This window comes from Notechis scutatus, chromosome 2 (assembly GCF_049901735.1).
Source record: "Notechis scutatus isolate UNSWTSFEM ecotype Mainland chromosome 2, rNotScu1.2, whole genome shotgun sequence".
In the NCBI taxonomy this organism is placed as follows: Eukaryota; Metazoa; Chordata; class Lepidosauria; order Squamata; family Elapidae; genus Notechis; species Notechis scutatus.
In genome coordinates this window covers 13108131-13127715 of record NC_142010.1, presented here as the reverse complement: position 1 = coordinate 13127715, position 19585 = coordinate 13108131, and the positions used below count along the sequence as shown (strand labels likewise).

The 19585-nt window shown below is 47.7% G+C and overlaps 2 protein-coding genes across 3 annotated transcripts in view; one reads left to right on the top strand and one right to left on the bottom strand.

The window, feature by feature from the left end:
* The window catches only part of LOC113432215 (H-2 class II histocompatibility antigen, E-S beta chain-like), a 41708-nt gene extending 23394 nt beyond the window's left edge, over positions 1–18314 (top strand). The window contains exons 3-6 of the mRNA XM_087958840.1: positions 16065–16346; positions 16484–16597; positions 16836–16859; positions 17975–18314. Of these exons, the coding sequence (XP_087814966.1) occupies positions 16065–16346; positions 16484–16597; positions 16836–16859; positions 17975–17988 (434 nt within the window). The 3' untranslated portion in view covers positions 17989–18314. The remainder of the gene's footprint in view (positions 1–16064; positions 16347–16483; positions 16598–16835; positions 16860–17974) is intronic.
* LOC113432426 (rano class II histocompatibility antigen, A beta chain-like) overlaps positions 1–19585 on the bottom strand; it is a 404516-nt gene that overhangs the window by 244767 nt on the left and 140164 nt on the right. The window lies entirely within an intron of this gene.

Sequence of the window (19585 nt, the reverse complement as noted above, 5' to 3'; positions counted from 1 at the left end):
TCCAACCTAGCATCACCTGGCCTCCCGCCCCCTCCCAGCCTCCCTCCGGTCCCTGCCCATCAACTGACCCCCTGCAGTGTGGGCCTTCCTGGGGGAGGGGCTGAAAGGGTCCTTTTCTCCCCATTGATTCTCCACAAAGATTTATACCAGAGATTTTATTTCATATTCTCATCTTCCTCCTCATCTTCCTCCCTCCAAGCCCTCATGAGTTAATCCGGGTATCGGATGCAAAAGGATTTGGTTTTTTTCTGCAGCTGATGAATTTCTGGCTTTTCCTGCCATCTTTCGAAAGACGGAGACTCAACCTGGCCAGTGGGTGAGAAAAATCGCGGCTGGACTTTCTCCTGCTGGGACTCACCGGCTTCCTTTTGAGGGGGGGAGGTAGAGGCCATCTAGTCTGGCCCAGGCTTGCCTGTCTCCCCAGAGGTCCCCACTAATCTCTCCTGCTCAGCAGAGCCCCGTCCCCCATTCACAGCAACGCCTGCGACCCTCCACCTGAAATCCCTCTTGCCCTAAGCCAAGGCCACCGGATTCAGGAAGATCCCAGAGGATCCAGGGATCTCCAGCCAGCCTGGGACACCCCCTTCTTGGGAGATGACCCACCCTGGTCAGCAGCTTCACCCACAACCTTTATGAAACCCCCCTCCCCCCAAAAAACAACCCAGCTCCCACCACTTGGGGAAGGAGGACCAGAAAACGGGCCCTTTCACAGAAGCTGGGAGAGCAGAGAAGCCATCAAGGGGGATGGGGGGGGATAAACTCAGCCCCCTCCCCCATATTTGTATCTCAGCAAAGGCATACAGGCATACACACGCACACACATACAGGAGACTCTCCTTAGAGAAGCAGCAAAGAAGGCTATCATGCCCCTGTCGGAACCTGACTCAGAGCGGGAGGCCAAGCAGCTGACTGGGAGCAGCAGTTTGGCTCCATTGGCTGGGGAAGAAACTGGGGAGGGGCACGGTCCAACTGGGCTGAGCAGGGGAGAGGTAGAGCAAGGGAGTGGGAATTCAGAGGAAGACCCAGGCCCACCCCTTCTTCATTCTAGGGCATGCAGGGAGGAACAGAGAAGGGAGCAATGTGAGTTGCATGGCTTACGGGGGAGGAAAGGGCCCAGATTCCCTTCATCAGCTGCAGCTGGGAACACAGTGTTTAAAAAGGGAGTTTGCGCACAGCAAAGTTTCTGGAAGCAAATCATGAGTTATCTTTGTTTGTCAAGGCTCATCTGGGTTCCTGGCATCTTCCCAACTGTGTGTGTGTTTGTTGGCCTTTCAAGGCTGCAATTCCTTCTCCTGCCCTGTCCAGTTAATTGCTGCAGTGTGGTTTGTGTCGATTTTTATCTACAGTTTGCATGTACTTTGTTTTGGACTGAATTTCCTCCACTTAAAGGCTGTTCTTGGGAGAGTTTTTTCCAGCTGAAGGGAACTGGACATTGGGGGCAAAGTTGGAGGTACTAAAGGACTCTTCTTACTTATGGGACTGTGTTGCCACGCCCCACCCTTCAGTCAGCTGAGACCACCTGAGGGACCTTTACCAGGGCTACTCCTCTCAGCCCCACGATCCTTCCTGCCTTCGGGTCCTCTGGGCAGGGAAGACTCCGAGACTCTTGCACAACTGGGGTGCTGCTGAAGGCCCCCACTTTATGTCCTGGGTGGAGCTCCCAGTCTTGGCCTGGGGGTCCCCAACAGAGCCGTGTGGGTCCCCCTCCAGAGCTCCTCCCCTCAGAAAAGAGCCTGGGCAATCCTGTGGCCAGTGGCCTTGATCTTCGGGAAGGTGGCGCTGATGTCCATCTCCCTGGCTCGGGGGCTCCTGAGTGGGGGTGGGAGGGGGTCTTCCTCAGTGGGCCCTTGGGCCGGAGCAGGAAGTCCAGGCTGAAGCCATTCTTGGCGTAGAAGATGTTTGCCATGGGGGAAGACCAGCTCTGCGGAAGAAAGAGGGAGGGTCAAGGAGGAAGACACCCCACTTCCCTCCTCCCCAGCAACCCCACCCCTGCAACCCTCCCCCACCACACACCAGGCCTCAGCAGGCTGCCCCTCTCAAATCTGAACTTGAACACAGGTCTTGTGTGTGCAGAGATGTCACTTTCCGGAATCAGATCTGCAGGGACCCCTCCATGCCAGGGTGACTTCCAGAAAATGCTCCAAGTGTCCACAACACATTCACACATACACCCTGGCCCTCGTTGTGGGGCCATCAGGCCAGCCCCACCAACAGCCATTCCCCTCTTCCTCACCTCGGCCATCCGGCAACTGCTGCACCAGCTCGTAGTCATGTGCCTGATTCTTGTCCTGGTTGTTTTCTCCAGCACCTTTGCTCACCACGGTGGGGGCCTTATCTTGGCTTGTTACCTGGGGAGGAAGATGGAGAAAGGGGTCAGTCTCCAGACCCGTTGATGCCTCCCCAAAGGCAGAAATGTCACCCAGCACTTGCCAAGCGAGATCGGCACCTGTTCTGACCCAAGCCTTGTTAAACAAACACGAAGTATGTATGAAAGCAAACATCTTTTAATGCGGCGCTGTGAATTCTGTGCATTCACAGCCAAGAGTCTTTCAAAACTCATTGTCCCAGATTCAAGGTTGCAAAAGGCTGCCAAGAACAAAAGACTAATTGCAGATAAATATCCCAAGCCAGAAGTTTCCAAAAAACAAACTGGAGGACGAGGGCTATTGAGCATAAAGAACTTCTTTGCTTCCTGCAAAGAAGCCAACCCCAAGGCTGGCTTTTATCCCTTATGGGAGAGGCCATCATCACCTTCCAACCTTACTTCCGAGTTGCCCTTGCTGCTTTAGCTGCTCTTTCCTTTGAGCAGCCCTGTGTGCATGCGCACTGGGCCCAGGCTCCTCGGGGTCATCTGCGTCACTGCTGCCACCCTCCACAACCTCCGAAGGAGCACCCCACTCTCCAATAGTCCTGGCCCCATCCCTGCAGCACACGCAGGCCCTCCTTTACCCTTCATCATCCTTCCTTCGTCCTCCTCCTCCTCCTCCTCTCTTCTATTTTCTCCTCTACCTCTTCTCTTTGAAAACATCTTTGAAAACATTTATGGAATGCAAGCTGCCCACTGCTTCTCCCTCCCTTTCTGTTGGCAACTCTAAAAGACCACAGAAATATTTTATGAGTTGACACTTATTTTGTTCTTTCACAAAGTGGCTAAATGAGTAGGCCAGTGAAATACTGTGGACATAATAGACTTAGATTTCAGCAAGGCGTTTGACAAAGTAGACCACAATCTACTTTTAGGTAAGCTAGAAAAAAGTGGGATAGACAGCATCACCACCAGATGGATTTGCAACTAGCTGACAAAGTGTATTCAACAAGTAGTCTTAATGGTACTATACCTACATCGAGGGAAGTAAGCAGTAAGCAGTGGGGTGCCACAAGGTTCTGTCTTAGGCCCAGGACTCTTCAATATCTTCATTAACGACTTAGATGAGGGAATAGAAGGGGAACTTACCAAATTTGAAGATGATACTAAGCTGGCAGGAATAGCTGGAATAACACCCAAGAAGATCGGCTAGGGATCCAGATGGATCTTGACAGACTAGAACACTGGGCCCTATCTAACAAAATGAAATTCAGTGTAGAGAAAAGGAAAGTCCTACACTTAGGCAAGAAAAACTAACTGTGCAGGTACAGACTAGCTCAGTGCCAATAACTGTGAGAGGATCTTGGAGTCCTAGTGGATAATCCCCGAAATATGAGCCAGCCGTGAGCTGCAGCAGCCAAAAAAGCCAACGCAATCCTAGGCTGCATCAACAGAGGGATAGAATCAAGATCACGTGAAGTGTTAGTACCACTTTACAAAGCCTTAGTACGGCCACACTTGGAATACTGCATCCAGTTTTGGTCTCCACAATATAAAAAAAGATGTTGAGACTCTAGAAAGAGTGCAGAGAAGAGCAACCAAGAGGATTAGGGGGCTGGAGGATAACACATGCAAATAACTTTTGCTAGAATTGGGTATATCTAGTCTAGTGAAGAGAAGAATTGGGTGTGGCCTGAGAGCAGCCTTCCAATGTTTGAGGGGCTGCCCCAAAGAAGAGGGGGGGCCCACCTGTTCTCCAAAGCACCAGAAGGCAGGACGAGAACCGATCGATGGGAACTGAACAAGGAGAGAGTCAACCTGGAATCTCTTCACAGTGAGAGCCATGAACCAGCGGAAGAGAAGTTGCCTCCAGAGGTTGTGGCTGCTCCATCACTGGAGGCTTCCAAAAGGAGACAGGAGAAACATTTGGTGGGAAGGGTAAAGGGGTCTCCTGCCCGAGCAGGGGGTTGGACTAGAAGACCTCTGAGGTCCCTTCCAACTCTGCAATTCTGCCTTGTGTGTGACATTGTTGTCATTGAAACTCCGCTTCTGTCTCTGCTTCCAACTGTCTCCTCCAATGGGTGAAAGCGAGAGAGACCCTGCCCGGAGACTGATGATGCTGCATCACGGGGAATTCTGATTGGTTCTTCTGCTTCTGGCTCCTCTCCACAGCTGACTTTGAGCGAAGGAAGCTCTTTTTTAACCTTTTCCCCTCCACTCCGCTGAAGATGCTCCCCAGCTGGGACCGAAACCTCCGGAAATCGACCCAAGGAACCTTCGCCCTCCAGACTCCTCACCTCCCACCCAGTCCAGACCCACCAATTCCGCCTCTGGGGAGGGAAACATTTTAGGTCTCCCAATTCCTGGTTGGGGGGGGGGCGCTTGTGGGGCAGCACCCATGGGCTCTTTTTTCTTTTTTTCTTTTTTTTGATTTGTCAATCGCTTACAAGATAATAGGTATAAGTATAAACATAGTTATGAATACATGGATACATATAAGAAAAAGGAAAGAAGAGAAAAGAAAAAATAGGACAGGGATGGTAGGCAAGAGTAGAGCAGTGGGGGACTCTTCTTGTGAAATATTTCTGGACTTTCTCAACTGTGTTAATATCAGATACGTAATGTGGCTCTGCTGGGCTCCTCCAGCTGTTGATGGGGGCGGTGCCGTCGGGGATCCCTGGAAGCGAAGGGGGGAAGGAGACGCCTAGGAAGGAGGGGCTGGGAGATACTGGAGGGGACAGGGGGGAAAGGAAGGGGCTGGGACCCCCAGGAGAGACTTTGGGAAAGGGGTGGAGGGCAAGAGAGGCTTCAAGGCCCCAATCACTTTGAGGATGGAGCCGTGGGGGGATATTATGAGCCACCCAACCAAATGGAGGAAGTGGATGGTTTTCTTCTCAATTAGCTAAGGGACCCCACAATAGTCACGGGGGATTTGACTTCCCTGACCTCATCTGGGAGACAAGATCTGCGCCTGGGGGAAGATCCAACAGGTTCCCGGCAAACCTAGCAGACAAGAGGCTGACTTGAAAGCAAGCAGCCCTCCCTAATCTCCTTAATGTGGAGAAAAATAAGATTTTACACCTGGGCAGGAAAAACAGATGACAGGAAATCTGGCTCAAAAACAGTGAGAGGGATCTTGGGAACCCGAATGGATGATGACTTCAACATAAGTCAGGTGTGTGCAGCAGCAGCCAAAAAAGCAAATATAATCCTTCTGTCAGGTTTCCAAGTGATGAAATCCATTTAAAAAGAAAAGAGCAAAGTCATTCTTCCAAAACAATTTTTTTTATTTAGGAAAGCATCAAATTGGAAACATCCATTGTAATTCTGGATCTGACACAACCCGAATTACACCACGTAATATTGGAAATTAGAAACAAGCCCCAAAAGTCACATTCCTCAATAGAAGTAAATCACCAGTGTCATCAATCTCCAACTTAAGGCGTCAGCAGGGTCAGCTTTGGTTCCCACAGGAAGGAGAACTTCCTAGCCTAAACAATCCTCACTATCTCCATTCCTCCCACCTTAGGAATGTGGCAAGTCCGAACCCCCTTCCCCCCATAACCAGCAAAGAGAAAGAAAAAAAAGGAATATATGATAGGGCTAAATAAAATGGCTATGCATATGTCAATTTTGGGCTTGACAGGCTGCCCCCCCTCATTTGAAAAGAAACCCCTGCAACGACATAGAATACACAAAGATGGAAAGTAGATTAAACACAATAATACAGCGATTTAACCTCCTCTGCCACTGCAGGATCCACTATGGGCTTGTAGATATTTTTCATGGAATTTTTCCACCAGTCTACATTATCCAGATATTTACCCAAGTTGCTTGTGAAATAGGATAGCCTTTCCAATAAATTAGATATTGTAACATCCCTCTGAAAATCCTAGAGTCCCAAGATTTACTTAACCTCATAAGGTTCATGCCCCGCAATGAGCAAAGGCTTCGGAGCTGCACTTTCTGCAGGCCTCAATGAGGAAGTTACAAATGGCTTTAACAAACTACTATGAAAAACCGATTCTGAAGAGGGAGAATTTAGGTCTTTTGAGTGACATTTGTCCAACCCTCCATCAGTTTGTTTTCTGGGCTCTCCAAGGTCTCCTCGGGAGTCGTAAAGGGCCCCTTCAGGCACTTCCAGTGGGTCAGAGGAACAGGGGACTGCCCCACCTGGAGACTCAGCCATGGGGCAGAGGAGGACAGTCCCTGAGCTGCCCTGGTGAGGAATCCAGGTTTGTTGCCTGCTGGATCCTGGCCAGTTCCTCAGTTCCGCTTCGGAGGAGCCCAAAGCTTCAGGCTGGGGAAGCGGAACCGAAGCGCCTCTGCAGCTGATGGGGGTTGGAGGAAAAAGCTGTGTGTGTGGTGTGTGTGTGTGTGTGTGAAGGGATGGGAGTGGCAGAGAGAACTCAGAGAAAATCACAATATTTGTTGGGGGAAGCATGAAAGGAGCCTGGAGGTTCTGCCTGGGTCAGGCAACAGCTGGACGCCCCACAGAGGCTGCCTGGATCTCGGCTGATTTTGTGCGACTGACCGGTTGTGTCCAGATACACAATTGGGGGGCAGATGTGGACTCTGCCACCTACTTCAGCTGCAGGGGGGACTCGGCTCTGGCCTGCTGAGGCTGGTGCTGGGCCAGGGGGGAGTTTGACCCCTCCAGCCCCCCAACCCTTTAAAGGATCCAGGTCTCCTCTGGACCCCCAAAGCTTTTCACACAGAATCCGGAATTCAGGATCTGTTTAACCCACCTTTGCTCAACTCACTGGAACCCGAATCTCTCCCAAAGACTAGAAAAAAATGTTTTCTATGGATGTAGTGAAAGATGAGCACAAGAAAGAGAATCTCTGCTTTTGTGGATTATTGGGGGAGAGAGATTTCCAGACTGTAATGGTTAAAAGGCTGTAATCCTTTAGTGGGGGATATGGGATTACTGAAGTCCCCAGAATTTCTGTTGAAATTCCAGGTGATTTTATAAATTATAAATTTATTCCTTGGTTTAATATACTCTCCATCCATCCATCCTTCCTCCTTTCTTAAATAATACTGAAATCTTTTACCAGGAAGAAAATCCGCTCAGATCCTCTTACAAATATCTGTGGAAATTGATTTTTTCTTCTCCTTTGGGCAAAATATTTCCCCTCCAGAAGAAGGAAGTTCACCTCAGAGGGTGGATTCTTAGGACGGAGTCCCAGGGCTGATTTCTCTCCCCGTGAATAAAATCTCCTTCCTCCCACGATCCTCCCAGTCAAAGCTTCGAGTTCCCTGGCAGGAACGGAGAATCTGGATCTTTCATAACATAAAATGTTTGTGAGGTTTATTGAGCTTCTCTCCTATTTTATATTCTATTCTTATTCTATTCCCCCACCTGGAGGCTCAGCCATAGGGCGGAGGAGGACAATCCCTGAAGAATCCAGGTTTGTTGCCTGCTGGATCCTGGCCAGTTCCTCAGTTCCGCTTCGGAGGAGCCCAAAGCTTCAGGCTGGGGAAGCGGAACCGAAGCGCCTCTGCAGATGATGGGGGTTGGAGGAAGAAGCTGTGTGTGTGTGTGGTCTGTGTGTGTGTGTGTGTGAGAGAGAGAGATTTGGGGGGGAGACTGGGGGAGGGTCCTTTGTCCTCCGGCTGAGAATTGGGGAGTGGGGCGAGGAAGATCCGCTGCTCAGACGGGGAACCTGCCTGAATTCTGGGCTTGGGCCGGAAGAGAAGCGGGGATCGGGGGTCTTGGCTGGGCTCTGGGTGGCGGGAAACTCCACGTGCGACCCTTCCTGGAGGGGAAGACCGACCGGAGTCCCCCTCCTGCCCTGGGGATCTTCTCCCTCGCTCACTTGGGATCCCAGAAGCAGATCCCGGAGTGGGGCAGCGTCTCCAGGGATCGCCCCTCAGCTGACAGAAGCCCGGAGAAGGGGGATCCCCCTGGGAGGGGAAATGGGATCGTCTGAAGCCTCCGAGGAGGATCCGACCTGGAAGGGATCAGGGGGGATTTCCAGAAGACGCTGGACGGCCGTCTGTCCGGGGTGGGATAAGGGCTCCTAATGCCTCGGCCAGGGGGTCAGGCTAGAAGATCTCTAAGGTCCCTTCCAGCCTCTGAGCCTCGCTCTCCCCTTCGACCCTCCCCCTACCGAAGCCCTCCGCCCCCCCAGCCCCTCCTGCATGGAACCGGCAGGAAAGACCCCCGAGATGAATGCAGCCCCCCAAGACTGCAAGGATCCCCCTCCCACTTTCTCCGCTTCTCTCTCTGCGCAGAACTATCTCCTGTATCGGCTGCAGTCAAGGGAGACTCTGCCCGGAGACCGATGACGCTGCAAGAAGGGAGGATTCTCATTGGTCCTCCGGCTCTTTCTGGACGCTCCCAGTTCCGAAGTGAGGGGAAAACTCCGCCTTCCCCAGTTCAGACCCTCCGATTCCTCCTGGGGGGCCGGGAGCCTCCGCGTCCTTCTCGCCTCTCTTTGCGGGCGCTTGTGGGGCGGCATCCATGGCTTTGGCTGGGCTCCCCCTGGTGCTGCTGGTGGGGGCGCTGGGCCGGATCCCCGGAAGCGAAGGGGGAAGGAGACCCCCGGTAAGGAGGGGGCTGGGCGGGGGGAGGGGCTGGGAAGGACCCCCAGGAGGGGGAAGGAAGCTGATGGGTCCCCAGAGCCTCCAACAGCCTCGATCTCTGCGTGGTCTCCTTCCTCTTCCCTACCCGTATTGCCCCCCCAGGAGGACGGAGAGGGCCCCTCCCTTGTTCCCCGATTGTAGCCGAGGTGGGGTGTCGAAGCCGGGCCCCTCTCCCCCCCATTGTCTGGGTCGGAGTGGGCTGCCTGGAAAGAGGCAGGGAAGGAAAAGCGAAAGCGAAAGAGGGAAACTGAGGCATTTTCAGCCCTGAAGCCCCAGAAGGAAAAAGAGCCAAAGAATTTTGGCTTCTGCAGAAACTTCCCTTTTTCTTCCGAATCTCAGATTTGAGGCTTTGGAGGTCAGGCAAGAGGGGAGCTTCGGTCCCTTCTGGGGAGGCTCTGAATTTGGGGAGGGGACCAAGAACCCCCACCCCCATCATCCCCACTGGCTCTATCGGGACCTGGAGGGGAGGGGGAACGGAGGAGGGGGGCTCTGAGTTGCTCCTCCGAAAGTGGCTCCCTTTAGTGAGGGAGGGGCTGGAGACTCTCCTTTGAGTGGCTCATGGGGAGGCTGCAGGGGGTCTTTTGGGGAGGGGAAAGGAAACAGGTGGGATCCCCGACAGTCACCCAAAGGAGGGAAATGGGTTGAAGATTCGCAAAGAAGAAAAGTTGAGGGGGAATCCAGCGAAGGGGGTTGAAGGGATCGGAGACCTCAGAAGTGTGAGTCTAGATGTCCTCCTTGTGCCCCCTCCCCTCATTCCCGCTCCCCAAAGGAAGAGAGAGCAGGAGGTGTGGATATTCCCTTCCTCCAGCCCTCCCCCACCCTTCCTCCCCTGGAGATCCAACGTTCCCTGCAGAGAGAAGATCTGCTCGACCAGTGGAGTTCTGCCTGCCCTCCCCCCGAAGGGATGGAGGGGGTCCCCCCTCCCTCCCCGGGCGTCTCCCATCAGTCTCCCCTCAGAGTGAAGAGTCCCCTCCCTCCTCCCGTCTCTCGTCTCTCAAAGGAAGTGGGACCCTTCCTGCGTGGGACCCTCCTCCTCCTCCTCTACTGGCGGCTGGGAGCGATGGGCCCTGGAGTCCCTCCTGAGGCCCTCCTCCTCCCCTCCTCCTCCCCTGGCAGTCCATTTCCTGTACCAGATAAGCCGAGTGCCTCTTCCTCAACGGGACGCAGCGGGTGCGGACCTGGATCGGTACTTCTACGACCGGCAGGAGTTCGTCCGCTTCGACAGCGACCTCGGGAGATACGTGGCCGTCACGGCGTTGGGGCAGCCGAGTGCGGACAAGTGGAACAGCGATGAGCAGATCCTGCAGTACAGGAAGGCCGAAGTGGATCGTTTCTGCCGACACAACTACGAGGTGGACAGCTACGAGGCGGCCAAGAGGGAGGAGCGAATGATCGGCCGGAGAGGTGAGTCCTGGGGGGGGAGGGTCTCTTCTTCCCTGGGAGGGGGAGGCCGGGACCCCCTTTCCTTTCCTGGCATCCACTGGGGATTCTCCTCCCGGGTGACGGTTCCGCCTCCTTCTTCTTCCTTCTGCCCTCTCAGAGCTCCGGAATCTCCCTCTTCTCCCCCAGGATCCGAACTCTCCTCCTGTCCGGGATCTGGGATCCCTTTGATCCCCCCAGGAAATCCACCCAAATCTATGATTTTCTTCTTTTGGGGGAAGGGAATCCAGCCAGGTCTCTCTCTCTCTCCCTCCTGCTCAATCCAGGGAGTCCTCCACTTACAACAGTTCCCTTAGTGACGGTTTGAAGTCACAAGGGCAGTGAAAGCAATGACTTCTGACCCTGTTTCACACTTATGACCATTGCAGCCTCCCCAGGGTCCCCTGAGCCAAATCCAGGTGTTTGGCCACTGATTTGTACTTGTGACGGTCACAGTGACCCGGGGTCCTCGGAACCCCTTTTGCGACCTTCCACAGGGAAGCCAGGTTCACTTAACAACCGTCTTACTCATTTAACAACTGCAGTGATTCACTTAACGACCGGAGCAACAAAGGTCACAAAATGAGGCAAACCTCATGGAACAAATGCCTCACTTAACAACAGAGATTCTGGGCTCAATCGTGGTCAGAACTCAAGGATTGCCTGGATATTCATCTGTTTCTTTCTCTCCCTGATTCCTTTTTATCCTCTTCAGGAACCGCCTGTTTCCCTCCCTCTTTCCATCCAGAAGCCCCTCCCTCTCACTCTATTATTTCTTGCAAAAAGTCTTTTATTTTTTAATCATTTAAATACACCTTTGCGAGGACAGTGTGGTTCCAGGTGTTTTACACTTTAAATCAATCCTGTCCATAATCACAAATACAACTTTCTAACATCACATCATTATCTATTGTCATATTTTCTTCTCCAAATTCTCATAAATTACTTCATATCAGCCTTTTTATTTTTGTTCATTTTCTATCTTCCTCAGTCATATATTCAACATGTTTATAGTTCAATCTACTGATTTTATAGCTAATCTATTCATATCATTTCATTTATCATTCAAAGTTTCACCTTAATTTATAGCTATCCGAAAATACACTTTCCATCTTATTTTCTTTTAGCCAATATGGTCATATTTACACCACTATATCCTCATTACCTTATACAAATATAACAGATATAACAGAATATTTAATTCATTAAAACTTTATCTATCTTCCTTAATCATATTTTCAACATGTTTACACTTCTCATTTTTAGATAAATACATTTTCCATGTTATTTTCTTTTAACCAATATTGTCATATCTACAGCAATATATCCTCATTACCTTATACAAATATCACAGATATAACAGAATATTTAATTGATTAATTCATTAAAAATTTCTCTATCTTCCTTGATCATATTTTCAACATGTTTACACCTCATTTTTAGAGAAATAAATTTTCCATCTTATTATCTTTTAGCCAATATTGTCAAACTTATAGCAATATATCTTCATTACCTTATACAAGTAGATAATAGAATATTTCATGAAAGATATACTAATCCTTCTTGTGCTCAGCATGTTGACAGTTTCATACCATTCATTAAGCATTCAAAATTTCATCTTAATTTATATTATCTCCTATTATGTCCCCCCATTATTACACTTGCCACTGTTGCATATATTTTATTTTCTATATATTCCCTTCCCTCTAACATCTCATTTTTACTCAAATAACTTTTCTTTTAGCCAATAATACCAAACTTGTAACATTATGACCTCATTACCATATATATATATATATATATATATATATATATATATATATATATATATATATATATATGTATGTATGTATGTATGTATGTATGTATGTATGTATGTATGTATATAATAAAATATATTTTTCTGTCTTCTGCACAGTAGTGGATTTTTAAGCTGTGCAGATGCAGATAGATAAACCCAACAAGACGTCCATCACAAAGTACGTTTATTGGTTCATCAGGTATCCTCATAAATCACATTTGTGACGAAGTTCTTCTTTAATGACCAATCCTTTGCATATCTGCCTTGTAATAAAAGCTGGTTATCTCCTAACCCATCTCCTAGCGATAGAAAGCAATTGCCATGAGTTAGGGAGTTCAGGCAAAAGTGAGGAAAACTCCAACCCATCAAGGGTCAATTTAGTGACCAATCAGGATTACAGATGTGGTCACGTGATATCGACTACATTTCCCAGGATACCTTTAACTACATTTACCATGATGCATTCCCTTAAGGGGACAGCTCACAATTGCTACCTAGCTATCCAATTCCCCTACACTGGCTGGACAGCACATATATAATTCATTAAAAATATTATACTACTACATGGTTATATCTATTCTCTGTCAGGCTCCATAAAACATTTCTTTTCATATTTTATCCCCTAATCATTTAGATTTTACATAAGCATTTGTCTATCTTAATTAATCTATTATAAATTCTTATTTTCATATCTATTACATTTAAATAATTCCTTTTTATTCTAATTCTTAATCCCATCTCTCAAAATCGATTATATATGTTTTACTACAAATATACCTCATCATCTGGAGTCTCCCTCTTTTCCACTTCTTTTTTTATTTTTTTTTCTATTTTGTTCCTTTTTTTTAAACAAAGTTTTTATTTTTTACAACAAACATACGAACAAAACATAAAAACATAAAACCCTCTTTCAAATATATACGTACAGTGTGTCAGTTGGTTACAATCTTTTGTGCTATCCTGTTTTTACCATTACTCACAAGTTACATAAATTCTCACCTTATCGATCTAGCTTGTGGTTATATAATATCAATTATTAAACATTCATTTGACTATTTTTCCATCATTTTATACGAGATATTCTAATTTTCATTATGATTTATTCCTATGCATTCATCCAATGGTTATATATTTTATATTGTATTCTATATCAATCTTTTGACTTTTATTGTAAGGCTTACTAATCTATTTCTTTACCATGTCTTTTTATCTAACCATTGTTAAAATAAATCCCACATCATATAAAATTGTTTATCCTCTTGTTCTCTAATTTCAAATGTCAATTTACTCATTTCCGCACAGTCCATGATTTTCTTAATAATTTCCTCCTGCATAGGTATTTTTTCATTTTTCCAATTCTTAGCAAATACAATTCTAGCCGCTGTTAAAACATTGACAATCAAATATTTCAATTCTTTACAATATATTTCCGGTATAATTCCCAATAAAAATATCTCAGGTTTAAAGTCTATGTGCTGTTTTGTCATTTTTTCCAACCATGTGTGGATTGTAGTTCAATATCTTTTTGCATCTGAGCATGTCCACCACATGTGGTAATATGAACCAGGTATCTGATGACATTTCCAACATTTATCCGATTTATTCTTGAACATCCTTGCAATTCTCATCTGGGTAAGTGCCACCTGTAAAACATCTTATATAAATTTTCTATATATGCAGTTGACATTGTCATTTTATAATTTTGAGACCACAATTTTTGCCATTTATCTAAGTCAATCCCATATCCGAATTTTCCCCCCACGCAATCATTGTTTCTTTTACTTGTTCTTCCTCTAATTTAAACTCTAGCAAATGTCCATAAAGTTTTTTGATTACTTTTTCATCAGTACCTCTCAAAATTTTATCTAAATCAGTCAACTTATCATAGATACCTTCTGTTTTAACATCTTTATCAAATCTAGATTGTATTTGCAAATATGAAAACCAATTCATTTTTACACCTTGTTCTTCCAACGCTTGCATAGATTTAAGTTCACCCTTTTCATTCAATATCTCACCATATCTGTTTGTTCCTTTTTATATATTATTGGATAGGAAAAAGCTTCAATAGTAGATAACTATAGTGGAATTTTTAAATAATATTGCTTTTTTATCTTCTCCCAGTTTAGAAACAATGCTTCTCGAATATAATTTCTTCTAAAATACCCCTGCGTTTTAGTTCCCTTATACCAGAGGAAGGCATGCCACCCTAGCGGCAAGTCATGTCCTTCTAAATTCAAAAGTCTAGTATTCCTTAGTGTTATCCACTCCTTTTCCCACATCAGATTCGTCGCTTGGTAGTATAATTCCCAATTGGGCAAAGCAAATCCTCCTCTTATTCTTGCATCTTGTAGCAATTTAAGTTTTATTCTTTACTGTATTTTAACACTATTTTGTTTAAATCTTCAAAAATTTCTTTCCCTATTCTGATTGGAATTGTCTGGAATAAGTATAAGATTCTGGGCAATACATTCATCTTAATTGTAGATATTCTCCCAATCAGTGATTGTAAATTTTCCCATTTTATCAAGTCTGTTGCAATCTGTTGTTTAAGTTTGAGATAATTGTCCTCCTTAAGTGTGCTACATCTTGGTGTTATATGTATCCCTAAATACTCAACCTTGTTTGTGACCTGGATCCCCAAAACTTCCAATTCTTTCTTTCGTCTTACTAACATGTTCTTTGCTAAAATCTTTGTTTTATCTTTATTTTTTTTCAAACCTGCTACTTTCTCATTCTCTTCTATCTTTTCTATCAGTTTAGGTGCTGATTCCAATGGATCCTCTAATATAAATACCAGGTCTTTTTTCCACTTCTAACTATTGTCTCTAAATCTTTCTTTTATATTAATTCATTGTTTCTTTGCTTGTTTATCATTTTCTATCATCCTTTGGCTTTTTCCCTTAATCCTTCCTCCATTTACCATCATTTTCTGATATTTTCTCTCCCATTTCTCAAAGTTTCCCCCCTCCCTCTTAGATCTCTACTGTGTATCTCCGTAACCATTTCATTTATCAGCATTCCAGTCTCAATATCCCCTCTCTTATTTATTATATCCATCATTAATATCTCATATTCAGCTTCTTTTTTCTTCTTGTGTTATTTGTTGTTCCTTTTGATCCATTTCACTGCTTTCTCTTTCTTCTAACTCCTTCCCTTCATCTTTGTCCTCTTCTTCTTCTTCTTCTTCTCTTCTTCTTCTTCTTCTTCTTCTTCTTCTTCTTCTTCTTCTTCTTCTTCTTCTTCTTCTTCTTCTTCTTCTTCTTTCTTCTTCTCTTCTTTTCTTCTTCTTCTTCTTCTTCTTTCTTCTTTCTTCTTCTTCTTCTTCTTCTTCTTGTCACCATTTCTGATTTTTCCTCCATATTCTGTATATTCAGTTCCCAGTTCTGGAGATTCTCCTGGACTCCCGAAGAGCAGGTGGCAGTCATGGCTAGGAGAGGGTCTGTAAGTCTTTGGGTTAGTTGGCCACTTTGGCAAATTAATTTAATAAATAACTAAATGTACTAAACAAACAAACAAACAAACAAACGTCGTATTATACCTGATTAAAAGTGTGGTTCCATTTTCCATGAGACCCCAACAATCCTCTGAATCCTGCTGTGTTTGTCCTCCCCATCTTCTGCGTTATTTCTTTCCATCTCCACCACATCTGGCAGAAGGTTCCTTTCACCTCTGGGCGTTTCTCGCGTTTATCCCTGTCGGATTTGCCTATTTGGGGAATTCTTCCTTTTTGGAGACTGCAGCTGATCCCAATCAGGAAGGATTTCACTTTTTTCCCTCTTTCAGGATCCCTTTTAATTTCTTGCTGCAATTTACTTTGGAAGATGATTCAAAGCACAGAATATTTTCAGGAGTGAAAAGGGATCCTGGCCTGAACTAACCAACTTGGTCTCCTGTTCTGGGCCCTCCTGTGCCTCTCATGCACCTCCTTTTCTTCCTTCCCTCCAGCCAAGCCCACTGTCACCATCTCCCCCACCAAGATGGATCCCACTTCCCCCAACACCATCCTCCTCTGCACCGCCAGGGGCTTTTACCCCCTGGAGATCGAGATCCAGTGGCTGAAGAACGGGAAGCTGGAAGAGGAGGGCGTGGCCTTTGGGGAGGAGCTCCAGAACGGAGACTGGACCTACCAGCTCCAGGTGATGCTGGAGACCCAGCCCCAGCGGGGGGACGTCTACACTTGCCAGGTGGGGCATGTCAGCCTGGAGGCCCCCATCACCGTCCAGTGGGGTAAGCCCCTCCCCTCCCTACCCTCCTGCCCTGAGAAGGGGGAGAGAACCTCCCTGTGGGGGGAGCCGGAATGGACCCTCCTGGGGGACGGTGGGCCTGATCCTCCTGCTCAGGTGAGGCTCCTTCTCCTTCCCCAGAGCCCCGTTCCTCCAGCTCTGCCAGGAGCAAACTCTGGACAGGGATCATGGGGGCCGTGATTGGAGCGGCCTTCCTGGCTGTGGGGCTCTTCTCCTACCTGAAGAGCAAGAAAGGTGAGTCTGGGGGGGCTGGAGGAGAGGTTGTGGGGAGGGGACCATCTAGGGGAGGACTCTCATCAAGCTCAGCAGGTGGCCAAGAGGGTCTCCTTGAGGAATAGTTTTGGGAACTTCTGTTCCTCAAGGGGGCTATAAGGGAAGATTGTCCAACCTATTATGGGCTATTAGTGGGGAGGGGGACCCCTGAGTCCTCCAGCCCATGAAGGGTCCTGATTGGCTCTTTTTCTCCTTCCAGCCACTCCCATCCAACCTCCTGCAGGTGAGTTTCTCCTCTTCCTCCCTCATCTCAGCCTCTCCTACAAGTTATAGGTGTTTTTTTTAAATATTTTTTTTAAAATATCTCCTTTCTGTGGATATAGCAAATTTTTGAATTTTGGGCAGCTTTTCCTTACAGAGATCAGAAAAAATATTGCAATCAAAAAGAAAAGTACACAGAAACGCTAAAATCTTGCGCAGAATTTTTCCAAGTTTTGGGAAATTGCAAAAGGGAAGGGAAGGAGGATCCCAGGTTTACATTTCCCCTCCCCCCCAATAGTTTGTAAGCAACCCACCCATCCTTTTAGGCTTACTGTGGAGGGGGTTCCTGAGGGGATTCAGGCATGGGGACAAATTCCACCCCTGTGGCTATTTTAAAAGGGGTGAGTTCCATGTTAATATGCACTGTGGTATTTTGGGCCACTTCAGCGAATGGCAGGAGATCTTCCCAGCTAGATTGCTGATAATTAACACAGCATCTCAGGTATTGTTCTATAATAGCGTTAGCTCGTTCTGCAGCTCCGTCCGTACTCGGATGGAGGGTGGAGCTAAGCCCTTGAGAATGATGATCCTATCACCTTCATGAACTCCCTCCAAAACTCCACTGTGAACTGGACCCCTTCCTCCCCTCCCCCCAGTCGCAGATGATCCTTCTTGGCTCTCCATGGAGACTCATTTGGGTTCACTAGTCAGAACCTTGACAGGCTGTTCTTCCTGACCCCGCTTCTCCTTGTGGGAATTCACACAATTTCTGGCCAAGTGACCCCCAGTCTCCTCCCTTTTCTTCAACCCCCATCCTGGCCCCATGTCCTTTGCTCATAGGAAATGTCTGCAGGGGGAGGGGGGGTCTCTCCTCTTGATTAACCCTCTAATTAAGACAAATAGGGAGAATCCCAGAATCCCCTGGAGATGAAATGGGGAGGAATCCCTGGTCCTTCCCAGCCTTTTCCTCCCTGAAATGGGCAGATTCTCCCGCTATTTGTCCCTGCCTGTCAATCACCCCCATGCAGTGTGGGCCTGCCTTGGGGTTGACGGGTTGAAAGGGAAGAAAAAAAATGTTATTTACACAAAAAATGTCTCTTTCTATTCTAATTTTCTTCCCTGTCTCTTTTCCTGCAGCCCTCATGGATTAATCCTGCTCTCTGATGCAAAGGATATTTTTTTCTTTAGTAGCTGATGATTCTTTGTCCTGTTTGCAACCTCTGAGAAATGGAGGCTGAAGGTGGCAGGTTGGGGGGAGGAGGAGGATGGTAGCTTCCTTTGGGGGCCTCCCTTTCTTGCGAGGGAGGGGTGGAGACCATCTAGACTGTCCCCTGGGATGCTGGGCCGACCTGTCCCTCTAGCCCCTTCATCTCTCCTGGCTTTGAACCCACAGCAGCTTCATCGACATTATTCTTCTTATGAATCACTTCCCTTCCCTTCGCTTTGCTATGAAAGAATAAACTTTAGAAGCAGTAAACCCTGGACTCCTTCCTTCCTCTTTGCCGCCCCCACAGGAGGCTCCTCCCTCTGCTGCCTCTGGATCCCAGCTCCTTTGGGGGTCCGAAGACAGAACTGGTTCGGGAGGATGGTGGGCAGATCCGGGGAGGGGAAGGACCCCCCTCCTGCTCAGAGGCCTCCTTGCTCTGCTTCCCCTCAAGCCCCCTTTGGAGGAGCACAATGCCAGCAGGCAGGGTCTTCCCTGAACGTTTGTGGGGAGCCATTGGGGGCACCTGAGACCCCCTACATTGACCCGGCCATTTCAACCATTTCTCTCCTCACAACTGGAGGAAGATCCTGCCCCATTTTGGCACCCAACACCCCCTCCTCCCTCTTTTGGGCTCAGATTCAAATGGTATAGACTAGACCTAAATGGTGTAGGCCCAAGCAGGGGGTTGGACTAGATGATCTCCAATAAATCCACCTGGAGCCTTTCCTGGTGTAGAAGACATTTGCCACAGAGGGGAAGACCAGCTCTGCGGGGAAAGGGAGGGGGTTCAATGGGGCAGCCCTGAGTGGAAGACCCCTCCCTTCTCCCCAACATCTCTAGATGCCCTTAGGTAGCCCTCCAATTGAGCCTCGCCCCCTCCAGAGGTCATCCAGACTGGCTCTGCAGGACTCCAGCTAGATCTCTAAGGGCAGAATTTCCCCCTCCCAATTCCTCACCTGGGGTCTTGGGGCCACCACAGGAAGAATCTTTGTGTAGTTGGAGAAAGTCTCTCAAACACGGGGAAGATTTGGGCTCCTGTCGGCAAAAATCTCCCCTTGGAAGACAGCGTGCAAGAACTTGGAGAAGGGACAACACCAAATGTATCAATGACAGAAAAAAATCAGGTTTCCTTAACAAAGAAAAGGCATTGTTGGTGATAGATGCTTCATTGCTCAGGGGAACTGAACCAGCGAATTTTTAGAGAATCAAGCAAGGGTGGTTGGCTGTTTCCCAGGAGCAGCTTTCAAAGAGGCGACTGAGGGGCTTCCAGAAATAATGACGTCCACAGATTCTTCTTATCCCTTTTCCCTCTTTCATGTGGGGAGGAATGAAAAAGTCCCTGGAAACTTCCGGTGGGCCAGAGGACCTTGTGGCTGCCCCACCTGGAGACTCAGCCATGGGGTGGAGGAGGACAATCCCTGAGCTGCCCTCGTGAGTAATCCAGGCTTGTTGCCTGCTGGATCCTGGCCAGTTCCTCAGTTCTGCTTCGGAGGAGCCCAAAGCTTCAGGCTGGGGAAGCGGAACCCAAGGGCCTCTGCAGC